The 14,197-nt window shown below is 48.1% G+C and overlaps 1 protein-coding gene across 11 annotated transcripts in view; it reads left to right on the top strand.

The window, feature by feature from the left end:
• Window positions 1–14,197, top strand: part of PDE4D (phosphodiesterase 4D) — a 624,753-nt gene that overhangs the window by 555,969 nt on the left and 54,587 nt on the right. For 10 of the 11 annotated variants that reach the window (XM_083465254.1, XM_083465252.1, XM_083465253.1 and 7 more), the window contains one exon: window positions 13,775–13,887. In XM_083465254.1, coding sequence (XP_083321380.1) covers window positions 13,775–13,887 — 113 coding nt within the window. Of the gene's footprint in view, window positions 1–13,697; window positions 13,888–14,197 lie in introns of all 11 variants that reach the window. The other variant, XM_083465251.1, reaches the window with a different exon arrangement.

Consider the following 14,197-nt stretch of genomic DNA (forward strand, 5'->3'; position numbering starts at 1 on the left):
GGAAATCCTGTCCCGTCCCCCCCAATTTTTAATAGTAGCCTCTCAGACATTTGTGACTCTATCCCCTTAAATTCTGTTTCCTGTAGCCCTCATAACATGCAAGTGTGAAGCAGCGTACTCATGTTTTTATTTTTTCAGTAGCCTCAGTCTTCTTCAAGGGTGTATGTAGCAGAATCCTTCAGTCAACTCTTAGCTAAAGCAAAGCCCTTGCATGATACTTTGTGGAAATCTTTGATTGATCCAGACAGATTCAGAGGTTGTGCGAGGGTACTTGATTTATGAGTAACATGGGCCTGTGAAAAACTACTACGCACACTTTGCCTCAAGTAGCCGGCATGTGAGAACCACAACTTCATGTCTGACACAGGCATACCTGAAAGCTCCATCCCTTTCTCAGAAATGGGGAAAGAATACTGCCAGAGTATGCTTTCCCCCTCTTCTACTTCTTCTTCAGAGAAGTAGTCAGGCTGCCTAAACGACTATTGTGAAAGAACCAAAATTTGGTTTGGACACAAGGAATGAGAGGATTTCTCAAGCTTTTATTCCTGACGCACAGAAGGAGCAGGTTGATTCCTTTTGTGGTTTTATTCCATGACGTGGGTCGGCGGCCTACCTGTCCTGTAAAACAAACCATTCCCATCTGGCCCTTTCTCAACATTTTATCAGCTGACCAATAACTGAAACTTGTGGTGACTTCTCGCTGTTTTTTAGCCTCAAGGCTAATTTCTTGAGGCAATAGTAGAAGGAAATGTAGCGAAGCCAACATGTTGACTCACAAGCATGCTGGCCATCAACACAGATGAAATATCTGACTAATAAAAGTGCAGAGTCCTTAAAGCACTCTTTCATGTCTCTCACATCAGGTGGTTATCTTTGTGGATGGTGTGCAGCATAACCACAAGAATGATTGCACTGCTGTATAGAAAGTGTGGTCGGGAGCTGCAAAGAAAGGACTCGCTCCGTTTTACGATTATGCAGCCACTTAAATACCAGGAATGGAAATGGACCAAAAGCCCCTAAGACTTAACACAAAAAAATTAGGACTGCACAGGTCACAGGCTGTTAGCTGAAATTTCGCTCTACCAGCACACTATTCCACAATCAGGTTATTTGGGGGACATCCTGATGGGTGGCAACTTTTATTTCCTCTGTTCTCGTCCTAATAATTGCTGCAGTGCTGTAGAACAACAAACAAAGACTATGTGATGTTCCAAACTATCCTTTGTGTAGGGAGCAGGCTCTTGTTTCCCCATTTTCCTCTTGTGTCCCCCCCCTTTGAAAAACATCTCACATTATATAGCAGTAGCAGCAGGAGGGTTCAGAGTAGCACCCATAGTCCTCCCTTTAGAAATCCAAGACTCTTATTTTCAGTAAAGCAAGCTTATGAATCACTCAGTAAGGGGAACCAGTGACCCTTGAGATGTTGTTGGAGTCCAACTCCTATTAGCCCTAACCAGCATGGCCAATGGCCATTGACCAGAGATCATGGGCTCTGGAGTCCAACAACATCTCAAGGGCCACAGGTTCACCATCCCTGGAGCACATTAGGCATTCCTTTCTGCTACTTGCCTCAGATGGTATAGTGCAATTACAGTAGCCGCTTAAGATGCAGCACCACTTGGTTGGATTAAGAGCCCTGCATTTGACATAGGGCTGCCAACATCTTTAACTCTACGCATGACTGACAATCTGAGAAGTTTGCATGGGGTTAAAACAGATAGAGAGGGGAACCTCCAGTTTCCTAAACTGTCAAAAAAACCTTGTTCTTTATGCTGACCCTTCTCCGACTGATATTCGTGGGTTGCAGTTTCCTCGCTTCAGCCTTCTCTATTGGACCTCAGGGGAGAGGTCATTTTGTACCTGTCTCTGCCAAGAGCAAAGGAGCAAGCAAGGCTTCCTTGGACTCCACCACAGTTAGACTAGGAAACTGTTCTATCCAATAATGAAAGTAAGAGTTCTTTTTTTCCAGTTTAAAGTCTCTATGTGTTTGCTTCCCAGGACTTTCCTGCAGTGCAAAAGTTCAAGTGTCTGTTGATGCATATGAATATGCTATCAGAACTTTACTTTCACATTGGCAGTGGGACAACATACCTCACTGCACCCAAGAGCAGAACGAAATGCAGGCTGTGTGACACACACAGCTTAGGAAATGCAGGGCAGGATATGTGACGCAGACAGCTCTGTCTTCCGACACCTTGCTGCTGTTCTGTGGCTCCACTTCATCTGAGGCATCTGCCTCACTACACCTAAGGATAGGACTGGCTCTGGCACCCTAGAACTCAGAACAGGAGCACTCCATGCCGTAACTCTTTATTGCAAGTCCCACCTGCACTTAGCTGATCTTCAGCTTACCGGAAAGGGTCCCTTTTCGCATGCCATTTGTGGATCTGTCTCTACAATGCTTCACTAAATCAACCCATGCCTGTATAAAAATGCAGCCTTCAGCCATATAAAATAGGAGATCCTGGCAGTGTGGCAACTCTTGCAAAAGAGGGGCAGCTACTCCTCTTGCCCTTGAGGCGATTACATTTTCTTCGGGACAAGAGGGAGCTGTTTTGACATACTCTGTTAAAGTCATGGGCAGAACTTAAGGTGATGTGTCAAGGGAATCTTGTATGTCGTCATATGCACACACACACACACAAATCCCACCTTGTTTCTGGTACAAAGATGATAGCTGTTAAGTTGTGGGTGAACATATAAGACGACACAGCGATTCTTCAAACAGCTCTTGTTTATTCACAGGCCAGGACAGAATTGAACTGAAGGGTTCAGTCAGCCTGCTTATATAGAGCTCCAGTACAATGTAACTGTAACAATTTTCTAAAACTATCCAATCACTGAACGTCACATTCCATCCCTTATTTGCATAACTATCTACAGTATCCCCCTGCTGGCCCAGGGTGAGAACTTCAGTACATAACAATAGCCGTGCTGGAAATGGTGCTCTAAAACCTCTGAAGAGCACCAGTTTCCAGACAGTTAGCATAGCAGGACTTGAAGAAAGCTCAATGAAACTGTCAGGTCTCAAAGCAAAAGTGGGTACACCCACTTTGCCTGTGTCCCTTTGTCTGTTTTGGGTTTTCAAGCCAACTAGAATCAAGCCCTTCAGAAAAGAAGTGTGCTTCTTCTTCTGTTGCTTCAGTCTCCCCTGCCAGTTATCCCTGAGCCCCTCCAGGTTAAACTGCCCCTTGCTCTGGAAAGCTTGGACTGGATATTTCCTTTTAGCTTTTTGGGACTACAGAAGGGAAGCTGAAACACTTCTACTTCTCTGCTAAGCCCCTGTGAAAAGGCAGTGCCTCCAGATCTTCTTTGCAACTTCCATTATTGTAGGCTTACCTACACTGGAAACAAACTGGGTTAACAGCCCTTCCTTCTCTCTAGTGAACTGCATCTCTGTGAGTGGGGGTAGCTAAACTGCAATCCCTTGTGTTCTTGAGTAACGTTGTTCCAAAACAGGATATTTCTAGTTTAGGTAAACCTTTAGAGTTACTGTTCAAAACCAGTGAGCAAATGAGCAAATTATGACCATGATACAGAATCGTTCTTTAGTTTGCAGTTGCCAACAGCAACAAAAGGCAAAGAGAGAAAGATGACCAGGTTATGCTACAGATCATACATATGTTTTCTAACAGCATAGTTCTCTTAGTTTTGGCTCCTGAACGCCACAAACACAAAATTGAGTGTTTGCAAACTACAGTGGTACCTCGGTTACATACCATAGGCGCCGACTCCATGGGGCTTGAGGGGGCCCGAGCCCCCTCAAAAATTCGTTTGGGGGGGCTCTGCCCCCCCAATAATCTCCGGCGCCCCTCCAGCAGAGCGCCATCGCCGCCCCTCCCCCAGCCCAAAATGCACAGGGTCGGGCTGCATGCCTCCTGCCCTCCCTCCCGAGCAAAAGCTCCACCCAATTTCCTTCGGAGCTGATTAATAGGCGCAGCACACTCTCCCCTATTCGCTCACGAGGAGGCGGGGCCACTTTATTTGCATATTCATGAGCTTATTTATTATTCATGAGCTTTCCCGCCCCCCCCCCCAATATTTTTTATAAGTCCGCGTCCCTGTTACATACGCTTCACATTACAGACACTTCAGGTTACAGACTCCGCTAACCCAGAAATAGTACCTCAGGTTAAGAACTTTGCTTCAGGATGAGAACAGAAATTATGCTCCGGCAGCGCGGCAGCAGCAGAAGGTCCCATTAGCTAAAGTGGTGCTTCAGGTTAAGAACAGTTTCAGGTTAACTATGGACCTCCGGAACGAATTAAGTACTTAACCCGAGGTACCACTGTATTTGGAAGCCGAATGTCCGACTGGACTTCTGCGACTTCTTCCTGCAGCCAATCAGAAGCCGCGCTTTGGTTTCTGAATGTTTTGGAAGTCGAACAAACTTCCGGTATGGATTCTATTTGACTTCCAAGGTACAGTGGTGCCCCGCAAGACGAATGCCTCGCAAGACGGAAAACTCGCTAGACGAAAGAGTTTTCCGTTTTGGAGGTGCTTCGCAAAACGAATCTCCTATGGGCTTGCTTCGCAAGACGAAAATGTCTTGCGAGTTTCTGCAAGTTTTTTCCCCTCCCCCCTTTTTCTAAGCCGCTAAGCCGCTTATCAGCTGATCCGATAAGCCGCTAAAAGCCACTAATAGCGCTAATAGCGCTAATCCGCTAATCCGTCAATGGGCTTGCTTCGCAAGACGAAAAAACCGCTAGAATCACAGAACGGATTCTTTTCGTCTTGCGAGGCACCACTGTACAACTGTACTTCTGGGGATTCCTGCAGCCAAGCTGCTGTCAAATATATTCGCTCAGCTTACCGAAGGGTAAAACTACATGGAACCATAGAATTGCAGAGTTGGAAGGGACCCCGAGGATCATCTAGTCCAACTCCCTGCAACGCAGGAATCTTTTCCCCAGCCTTGGGCTCGAACCCATGACCCTGAGATTAAGAGTCTCATGCTCTACCCCCTGAGCTATCCCAAGTCAGTGTATGGTAATGAACATGGGATTCCCCAATCCTTTATTAACTCTTCATGTGCAGAGTGGAAGAGGACTGGGTATCTGGAGGGGAGAAGGGGGGGTCTCTTGTGCCCATCCCCTGGCTGCCATTTTCCCTCCACAATCCCTCCCCTTCGACATCCAAGTATATTTGCCTCCCAATAAGAAGTTCCCCTATTGCCTAAAGTGAGAGATTGGCAGGAAGAGCGCAGGTTTCGGTATCACAAAACATGTTAAGGAAGAATAAATTGCCTTGAAACAATACTTAATGTTTGTTTAGAGCTTTCAGATGTTCAGAGCAGCTCAAAGGCATTGTCTGGATGCAGGCCTTACAACAATTGCGTAAGGTGTGTGTGTTTCAACCTTGTTGGCATCCTCAGTCTCGAGAGACAATGGAGTTGTGCCTCCAAGGGTGAAGTCAAGCTGCATTTCCCTCTGGACAACCTTCTGAGAACCTCATGCTGGTGGTGGGTGGGGCCAGAGGCAAAGTGGGTGGAGCCACAAATGTTAATTATACCTTAGGTGCAGTAGGCTAGTTTCACTCTCTCCACACACCTCTCTCTATCCTCCACCCAGTCCATCAAAAGGCATCAGAGTTCAAGGGCACGTTACAGGCAAGCAAAAGAAAAAGAGTAGTTTTCCTATGTCCATCCCTTAGGTGACAGGAGATCCAAGGAGTTCTTGATTTGCAGCCCAGCACCTTAGGCTGCAATGCTGGGCACCCTTTCCGGAAAGTAAGAGCCATTGCACACAATGATTGTAGACATGCCCAGGATCGAACTGTTGGCCCCCGTGCTATACCAGCACTGCAACACAGACAGAAAATGTAACCCATTGCTAAATTGTGGGGTAGGAGCAGTGATGACGTCTGTTTGAAGAATTATACCAGAGAGGGAGGTGGTATTATTTTTGAAACATTTAAACAAACGCCCAGTCTTTTAATTGCTTGAGGGATCTTGATTAGATAAATCCAGTGTATTTCTGAACTGCGTATCTTCTGAAACTTTATTATCGAAAAAGGACAACAGTTACAGAAGCCCTGTCCTTTTGATAAGTAATAGGTTTGTTTTTCTCAATAAATCTGCCGCTAGAACAGGATAGTGAATCTAGGGCCCACCAGATGTTGCTGGTTTGCAGCTCACATCTGCATCAATCACCTCATCATTGGCCATAGGAGGCTGTATTTTTAAGCTCAGTTTTCTGTTACATTGTGGTCGGTTTGTTCTGTTTTGCTTTTGCTTTTAATATCAGAGTGTATTATAAAGTGGCTTTAAACAACAACAAGACAACAGCCTTTTAAAGTTGAGGTAGTTTAAATCTGCTTTAGTGCTTTAACTTTTGTATGTTTTCAAGTAGGGTTATAAATTTTTGTTTTATCCTTTCAATGTTTTTTTGTTTGTTTTACAATCAAGCGGCGTATACATTTTATGAAATAAATAAATTCTGTAGGATGAGGACTACCGTGGGAAGGAATTGTAACAGCTCTACCTGTTTCTAGATATTGCAGCATGGGGCCCTACCCTGAGGATAGATCAGGATCAAACCCTAAGGCTTGCACACTTTCTCCCTCTCTCTTCTGTGTTTTAATGCAGGGAACATTTTAAAATGCAGTCCATTTTACCATCTCATTCTGCTCCTTGTTTCCGCTCCAAGGATAAACAAATCACAGACACTTCAGTCGAACAATTTTCTTGGAAGCAAGTTTCCTTGAACTCTGTGGAACTGATAGTGGCTTTACATATTCATGTGCCTCTCTAATGACTTGCAATGGAATGGGAAAACTGACTCCACTGAAGAACACTTCATTGGAAGTGATGTGAGGTGATGCAGAAATTCTGTCTTTGACTCTGGTCCTCGATGTCTCCTTCACACACATGCAAGTCAAGACTGGATGTTTAGGTCATCAAGGAATAAGCATGCATGGTCAACTTGCCCTCAGTTCCACCGAATTTGGTGAACAAACAAGCTTAAGATTGCAGCCCTCTGTCATATGATTAAGAGTGAAGTTGGCCGCCGCTGCTCTTTTGATTCATAAACTCTCAGAAAAGTCCCAGCTTTAAATTATCACAGGGCATTTTATTTTATCTTTTGGCGCAAGGCAAGGCCTGTATATTTGGAGGAAACCTTTCTATTCTAGAGAAGTGAGCAACTTGGACTGTTGTTAATGATGTAATGAAAATGATATTGGAGACATAGTAAAATGGTCTCAGCTTGGCAACTCACACTGCATCATTTTTGTTAATACATTTCTACCCCAGCTCCGAGTTGCTCTGCAACATTTGGCAGTCCCTTTGTAACATGGACAAGCATTTATTGTTCCTATGGACTGAAGCATTCTCTTGGTTATTATGTAAGATTGTATAGTTGAAATGATGTAGAAACCCAGCAAAATGTGCATTAATATGCCATGGCAGCTTGCCAACACTGTACATTCCTTAAAAGTGGCCTAATGTTTTGGTGAGTGCATTAAATATCATCTAGAAAAAATTAGAAAGGGTATTTTTAGGTAGCGTTAACTTTTGTTCAGTTCCACAACTTTGTTCCTGCAGCCAGTCCGCCATTGTGGCAGTGGGGATGGAGGAGAGATTCAAAATATACAGTATTTCTTTCAAACATTTCAAGCTTGAGGTCTAAAACGATTGACTCAAGTCCACAGCTAGCATCATTTATGGACTGTGATGCAGTCAACCCTTGACAGTTTCTGAAGGCTATGTGGCTGGAAAAAACAAAAGCTTGATTTCTTATAGCAAAACGTTTTGGGCCAGATTCAGCTACTCCGTTCCCTTAGTGGAAGACAGCACAAGGATTCCAGCTGGAGCAATGGGGCCTTGTCTCTCCCCGCCACCCAGTGCACCCACCTCGGCTACCCCCAATCTACTCAGAAGGTTTGCTCGATCCCCCAGAACAGTGAGCCAGGAGTGGGGAGAGGAGAGGGAAGATAATTCTATCTACAAGCAAATGCTTGCACTGACTGAACTATTGCATTCATGCTAAGTTGAACTCCACCCTCCTGCCTCCTTCAGCTGCTTGTTGTGAATCAAAAGATGGTGTAGCCAAGGTGGCTCAGAAAATGAAATATTCCAAAGAATTGCATTTGCACTAGTTGAGTCATAGGTCTGGTATTATCCTCCAGGTTTAGGCTGTGTGGTGTTAAGGTATCAAGTCTATAGATTCAGAGGTTTTCTGTTGTTTCCAGTGTTCTTGGATCAGACACAATCTCGGTTGAATAATTGATAAATACTGTATAGATAAATAACAATGTCACTGGTAAATAAGTGGTGCAGAGCAAACTTATATATGCAGTAACAAAGTACTTAGCCAGCTCTCAACACCTTTGTATTACCAAGTTGTTATTATTTTTAAGAAATTAAGAACATAAACATCAGAGCCTTGCTGGATTGGGTTATACTCCCTCTCTGAAGGAGCTGGTATGAAGCTTGGGGGTACCTCTGGACCCTTTGCTGTCACTTGAGGCTCAGGTGCCTTCCACCAACTTTGGTTGGTGGCCCAGCTGCTCCCTTATCTGGACAGGGACAGCCTAACTACTGTTGTCTATGCTCTGGTAACATCAAGGTTAGATTACTGCAATGCATTATAGAAGAATAAGAATAAGAGTTTGGATTTGATATCCCACTTTATCACTACCCGAAGGAGTCTCAAAGCGGCTAACATTCTCCTTTCCCTTCCTCCCCCACAGCAAACACTCTGTGAGGTGAGTGGGGCTGAGAGACTTCAGAGAAGTGTGACTAGCCCAAGGTCACCCAGCAGCTGCATGTGGAGGAGTGGGGAAGTGAACCCGATTACACCAGATTACGAGTCTACCACTCCTAACCACTACACCACACTGTAGGGCTGCCTCTGAAGAGGGTTCAGGAACTTCAGCTGGTGCAGAATTCGGTGGACAGGTTGCTCACTGGTGCAAGACAGTTTGAGCATCTTACACTGATCCTGGCCTGACTGCGCTGGCTGCCAGTTTCTGGGCCCAGTTCAAAGTGCTGGTTTTGACCTATATGGCTCAGGACTGCAATACCTCAAGGACTGCTTCTCCCCATATAAACCGACCCATACCCTGAGATCTTCCTCTGAGGCCCTTCTTCATGTGTCTAGAGGTCTGGAGGGTGGCAACACGAGAATGGGCCTTTTCTGCAGTGGCCCCCCACTTGTGGAATGGTCTCCCCAGGGAAGTCCATCTGGCGCACCTGTTATACACCTTTAGGTGCCAGGTGAAAACGTTCCATTTCAACCAGGCTGATTAATACCCTATATCCTTTTAAATATGTTTATGGGAGAAAGGATTATTGGGTTGTTGTTTTATTATTATGTATTTTGTGTTTCTTTCTTGTACTTTTATGCTGCGAACCGCCCTGAGATCTTCGGGTGAAGGGCGATCTACAAATTTAATGAGTCATCATCAACGAGGCCAGCATCCAGTTCTCACAGTGGCCAACAAGACGCATGTGGAGAATCCCGCCAGTGGGGATATCTTCAGTCAGTTTCTTTGCACATTTAAAAATCTGTCCGTAGGAGTGCCGATAGCTTGTATCTTCCTCTGCCAACAGTGGTGCAAATTTCAAATATGAATGTTGGCTATGTAGCTAAAGCCTGCTGGGTTGCAGTGCCCATAATATTGGAGTCCTGTGTCTCTCGCCAAATGTCATGGGGCAGACTGTGTTACTCAGTGATGAAAAATGCTGCACATGCTCAAAGTCAGGAGTGCCAGCTTTGCCCTGCGATCATGGGTGACTAGGGCCGCGGATGCCAGGCAGTATGCATGGCCCTGGCACTGAAATTTGTGGGTGCCCGGCCCCTTCATGGGGAATGTTGTGGGTGCTTGGGCACCCAGGGCCCCAGGGAGTTGGCACCTATGCTCAGAGTCACTTTAAAATCTCATTCTGTATTTTCCACATTTAAGCTCCTGCATTGGGAATAAGACCTGGGACTTGGTCCTTGGAAATCCTGGCTTAGATTCTTCCCTGTCGCCTAGGCTTCCTCTCCCTCAGTTGCCAGGTGACACCTGGGGGGTGGAGGAAGCAGAATCAAATAAACCCCCGTTGATATTGAGTCTCTGAGGTAAACTTTTGGAAGAGATTCCCGCCACCCCTCCTTCTCCCAAAGCAAACTTTGTGATGAACACGTCATTCACACACCTTCCGTCGGGGATTTTGTTTAAAGTAAACATACTGCAGTATTTGGAAATGCCTTTGCTGCTAAATCTTTGGCTAGACTGACTTATATACATTGCATTGAAACTGACTGTGCAAATATTAACTGTAATTCTCAGGACGTATGATGGTTACCTAAAGAAAATACGGGATATAAGCTTTAAAGAGAGCTAGTGTCGTCTGGTAGACTCAGGGAGAGAGATATGAAAGGCTCAGGTCCACACATCTTACCTCCACTATGGATCCATTTGGGTGACCTCAGTTCCCTCCATGAAATGTGAGAACGCATCATCCCTCCCTCCACGAGTTGTGCTGAGGCCAAAAGAGATTATAGGCATGATCCAGCAAAAGTTACGCACACAAGTGAGCCGTATTGATTTCAGAGGGGCATTTAATGACGTGCTTAGCCTTCTTCCTCCACTGGAGCCAAAAGGGACTTAATAGCACTTATCTTGGGCTGGATTGTATCCAGAGATGGTAAAATACTTTATCTATTAAGTGTGCTATATATGCGATTAGTAGCGATAGCAGCATCAGATAAGAAGTGGAGAACAGAACACTTAACAACACAATGTTCTGTGATCTGAAGAGGGCTGGAGCAGGTAGGAAATGGAGGCCGGCAAAGAGGGGCCAGTCAGTGCAACACTTAGTCCAGAGCTTTCCAAACTGTGTGTTGCAACACATTAGTGTGTCGGTGTGTCGCATGAATCCTCCTCCCGGGGCTGAAAAGGGGTTAGTTTAACCTCCGGTTTACTAGTAAAACTGAATTACTGTGTCGCGAAATGATGCAAAACTGAGTTACTGTGTCATGAAATGATGCGTGTCTAAAAAGTGTGTCACCAACATGAAAAGTTTGGAAAGCTCTGACTTAGTCTCTTGGAGGGCCACATAGAACAGAAACTCCCTTGGTAGTTTATAGACCAGGAAGTTCCCGGACTTTGAAAACTACAGACAGAAGCTTCCTCAAGGCCCTTGGGCATATACTGGCCATGTGTTTGAATAGGCAGTGCCATTGGGGGGGTGCACGGATGTCTCTCCCCCACCCCCCAGAGAAACAGCTTATCCTCCACCCGTCCCTCTCATTGCTGGAACCTCGTGGTTACTCTAAAGAAAGGCAGTTTTCAAATGCTCCCCCCTTCCATGCTCTTTGCACCTTCTTTCCCATGCTTGTCAGAGTCTGAGTGGGTACACAGGGGAATAAAGACCCTGGAAGTTTCCTGCCCGTGGTGGCCAGGTCTCATGCATCTGTTACTGTGTGCAGTCCAGTTTCTGGCATATCACTAAAAAGGCTGGAGACAAGGCCCTGGGAGGAGAAAGCTAAAACTTGGATCCTGTGTGAAGCAGCAGGCGAATGTGACTGCCTCTCCTTACGGAACAAGAGTTGCTGTGTGCCCAGGCTTTTCTTTGAGGGCTGGGCGATCCGACTGCCTCTTTCGGCCGGCCTGTATGTCCATGGAGAAGAGGTCATCTTGAGTGCCCCACCAAGGCCCTGTGAGAAAGCAGCAATGTGACCCCTTTGCCAAGGGCACACAGACTTGTGTGGAGAAGGGATGGGGCAGCAGCTCCGTGGCAGAGCATGCAGTGACCCCCCCTTCAGTCCCCAGCATCTGTAGTCCAACCACAACTGGGGGCCCAAGGTTTTTTTTTATTATTATTATTGAAGGGTCTTCATAGAGAACAAAGGTATAAACGTCTCCATTCTCAGTTCATAGTCAGTTGCATTCGGTGTGAGACACTGCTGTCATAGAAATTGTGAGGTTGGGGGGGTGGCGAATTGGGGAGAGAGAGCAGGGGAAGAAGGGAGGGTAATGATTTTCCGTTCTTTTGCTTAACGTACTTGTAGGGTTTTTGTGTAAGCATCACTAGGATAGGTTATTTGTCCGGTTACATAGGCAGGGCTGTGTGCATGCGCAGAATCTGGATGCCGAATGCATAAGTTGGCATTGGGAGCGCATCAGTTTCATGCCCAGCTACCCGTGATCCGGTCACCTCCAGTTTGGATTGCTGCAGCAGGTTGAAGGACAGGGCTGCGTTTGGAAATGGTGTGGGAACTCCTCTCAGGTGGAAGGGACGGAGTGATTTTTATCATATTGCACCAGTGCTGCTTCATGTGTAGGGACCCAAGGCTGAACGCTAGCAGATGAACCGCTGGTCCGACTCAGTGCCAGAAGGCAGCGCCCTCTTCTCCTAAGTAAGAGGCCTTCTCCAGCAGAGACATGTTACATCCCTGGGCCCAAGCTGCTTCAGTTGAGCTCTTCCCCTCCGCTTTGGCCATCTGGGCGCACGTTGCACGCCAAGGACCTCAAGGTTACGATGTGTCTTTAATCTTGTTTATGTCTCTCCTCCTCCAGGCCCAGGACAGCGGCAGTGGCGCTGGCCGGGGCGATCGCTTGTGGTTATATAATGAGCTCACTGTCTGAGGGCGGGGAAGGGCGGGTGCGGGGGTGGGAGAGAGGGGGATTTCTTGGCCACGTCACGGCCCTCGCCTCCCCGCCCCCCGCAGGTGGCCGCAGCCTGTGCGCAGCGAGCTGCAGGAGGCTCCACGTGCGCGCCGCCCGAGCCGACTTGCAAAAGGGTAGGGGGGCGCAGGCAATACAAGCCTTGCGCTCCCTCCCATGCCGAGTTCTCTGTCTCTCCCCCCCCCCCACCCTGCCGCCTTTCGCCCCAACCCAGAACTGCAAACGGGGGCAAAACACTTCCCGCTGCACCAAACGCACAAAAACTCCGGCGGCGGCGGCGGCAGTTCAAAGGCAGGAGCGCCCAAGGCGCGCTCTCCTCCCCTTCCTAGCAGAACTTATAAAAAGAGGGAAAGGGGGGTTTGCTTAAGAGCCTCGAAGACTGCTCTCCGCAGGGGGAGGGAAGGAGGAGGCTCGTGAAAGAAACGGGCTTCCCCGAGAGTCGAAAGCAGCCGCCGCAAGCCTGGCTTCCCCCCGCCCCCTTCCCGCTTGCGCTGTGCAAAGAGAGAAGTTGAGCAAACAGGAAACGCGGCGGCGGCGGCGGCCGCGCACCCGGCAGCCTCCGCCACCGCTCTGATTCACTGGGGCTTGCAGCTTTCCCGAAGAGGGCGGGGTGGCGAGGAGGTGTTGCCCGCCCTCTTCCAGCCCCGGGGAAGGAAAGCGCCGGGCTGCGTGTCGCCCAAAGTCTCTGGCTCGCGGGAGAAAGAGCAGCAGCCCCAGCCAGAGAGACGCGGCTCCGTGCGCCCGCCTCCGCCCTGCGCTCCGCGAGCTGAGAGGCTGCGCCGCGTCCCTCTCCTTCTCCGAGGACTCCGCGCCGCGCCTCCTGCTCCTTTTCCCCGCTCAGTCGCCACCAGCGCGCGCGCCCTGCGGAGCTCTCCCGCCAGGGAAGAGAGAGAGAGAAAGAAAAAGAGAAAAGTGCCTTTTGCCCGGACTGGCTAAGGAAAGGCTGGAGCCGCTCTCGTTCCTTCGTGGTTCCCGCCGGAGCCGCAAGCCCGCCTTTCTCCTCCATTGCTGGGGCTGAGCAATATGAAGGAGCAGCACTCATGTGTGGGCACTGGGCATCCCCCCATGGCTGGGTATGGCAGGATGGCCCCGCTGGAGCTCGCTGGTAGCCCTGTGAAACGCTTGCGAACTGAGTACTCCTTTCCCTATCTCTTCGCAGAGGAGGCCTACCAAAAACTGGCCAGCGAGACCTTGGAGGAGCTCGACTGGTGCCTGGACCAGCTGGAAACCTTGCAGACCAGGCACTCCGTCAGCGAAATGGCCTCGAACAAGGTAGGACAAACCCCCCCCCCATCCCACCTGCTTCCCCAACGCCTTCGCCTTGCCCGTGTTTTTGCCTCCCCGCCAGCAAAGTGGCCCGCGATCTCGAGCGCTGGAGTTCGCTTCCTACCCCGGGGCCGGAATGCTGCAAAGGGATACCGCAAACAGGACATTAGCAACAGTTTCCACCACCCACCCAGTTTAACTTCTCGGACTTCCCCCAGAAATGGTAAATTCTGGTTAACTGGGAAAAGAGAAAAATGCTGGCTGGCATTTCGATTCCCGGGACCACGCGGATGTTGCAGAAAACTTGCATGCATGA

Source organism: Podarcis liolepis, assembly GCF_965112155.1.
Source record: "Podarcis liolepis genome assembly, chromosome: 11".
Classification (NCBI taxonomy): domain Eukaryota; kingdom Metazoa; phylum Chordata; class Lepidosauria; order Squamata; family Lacertidae; genus Podarcis; species Podarcis liolepis.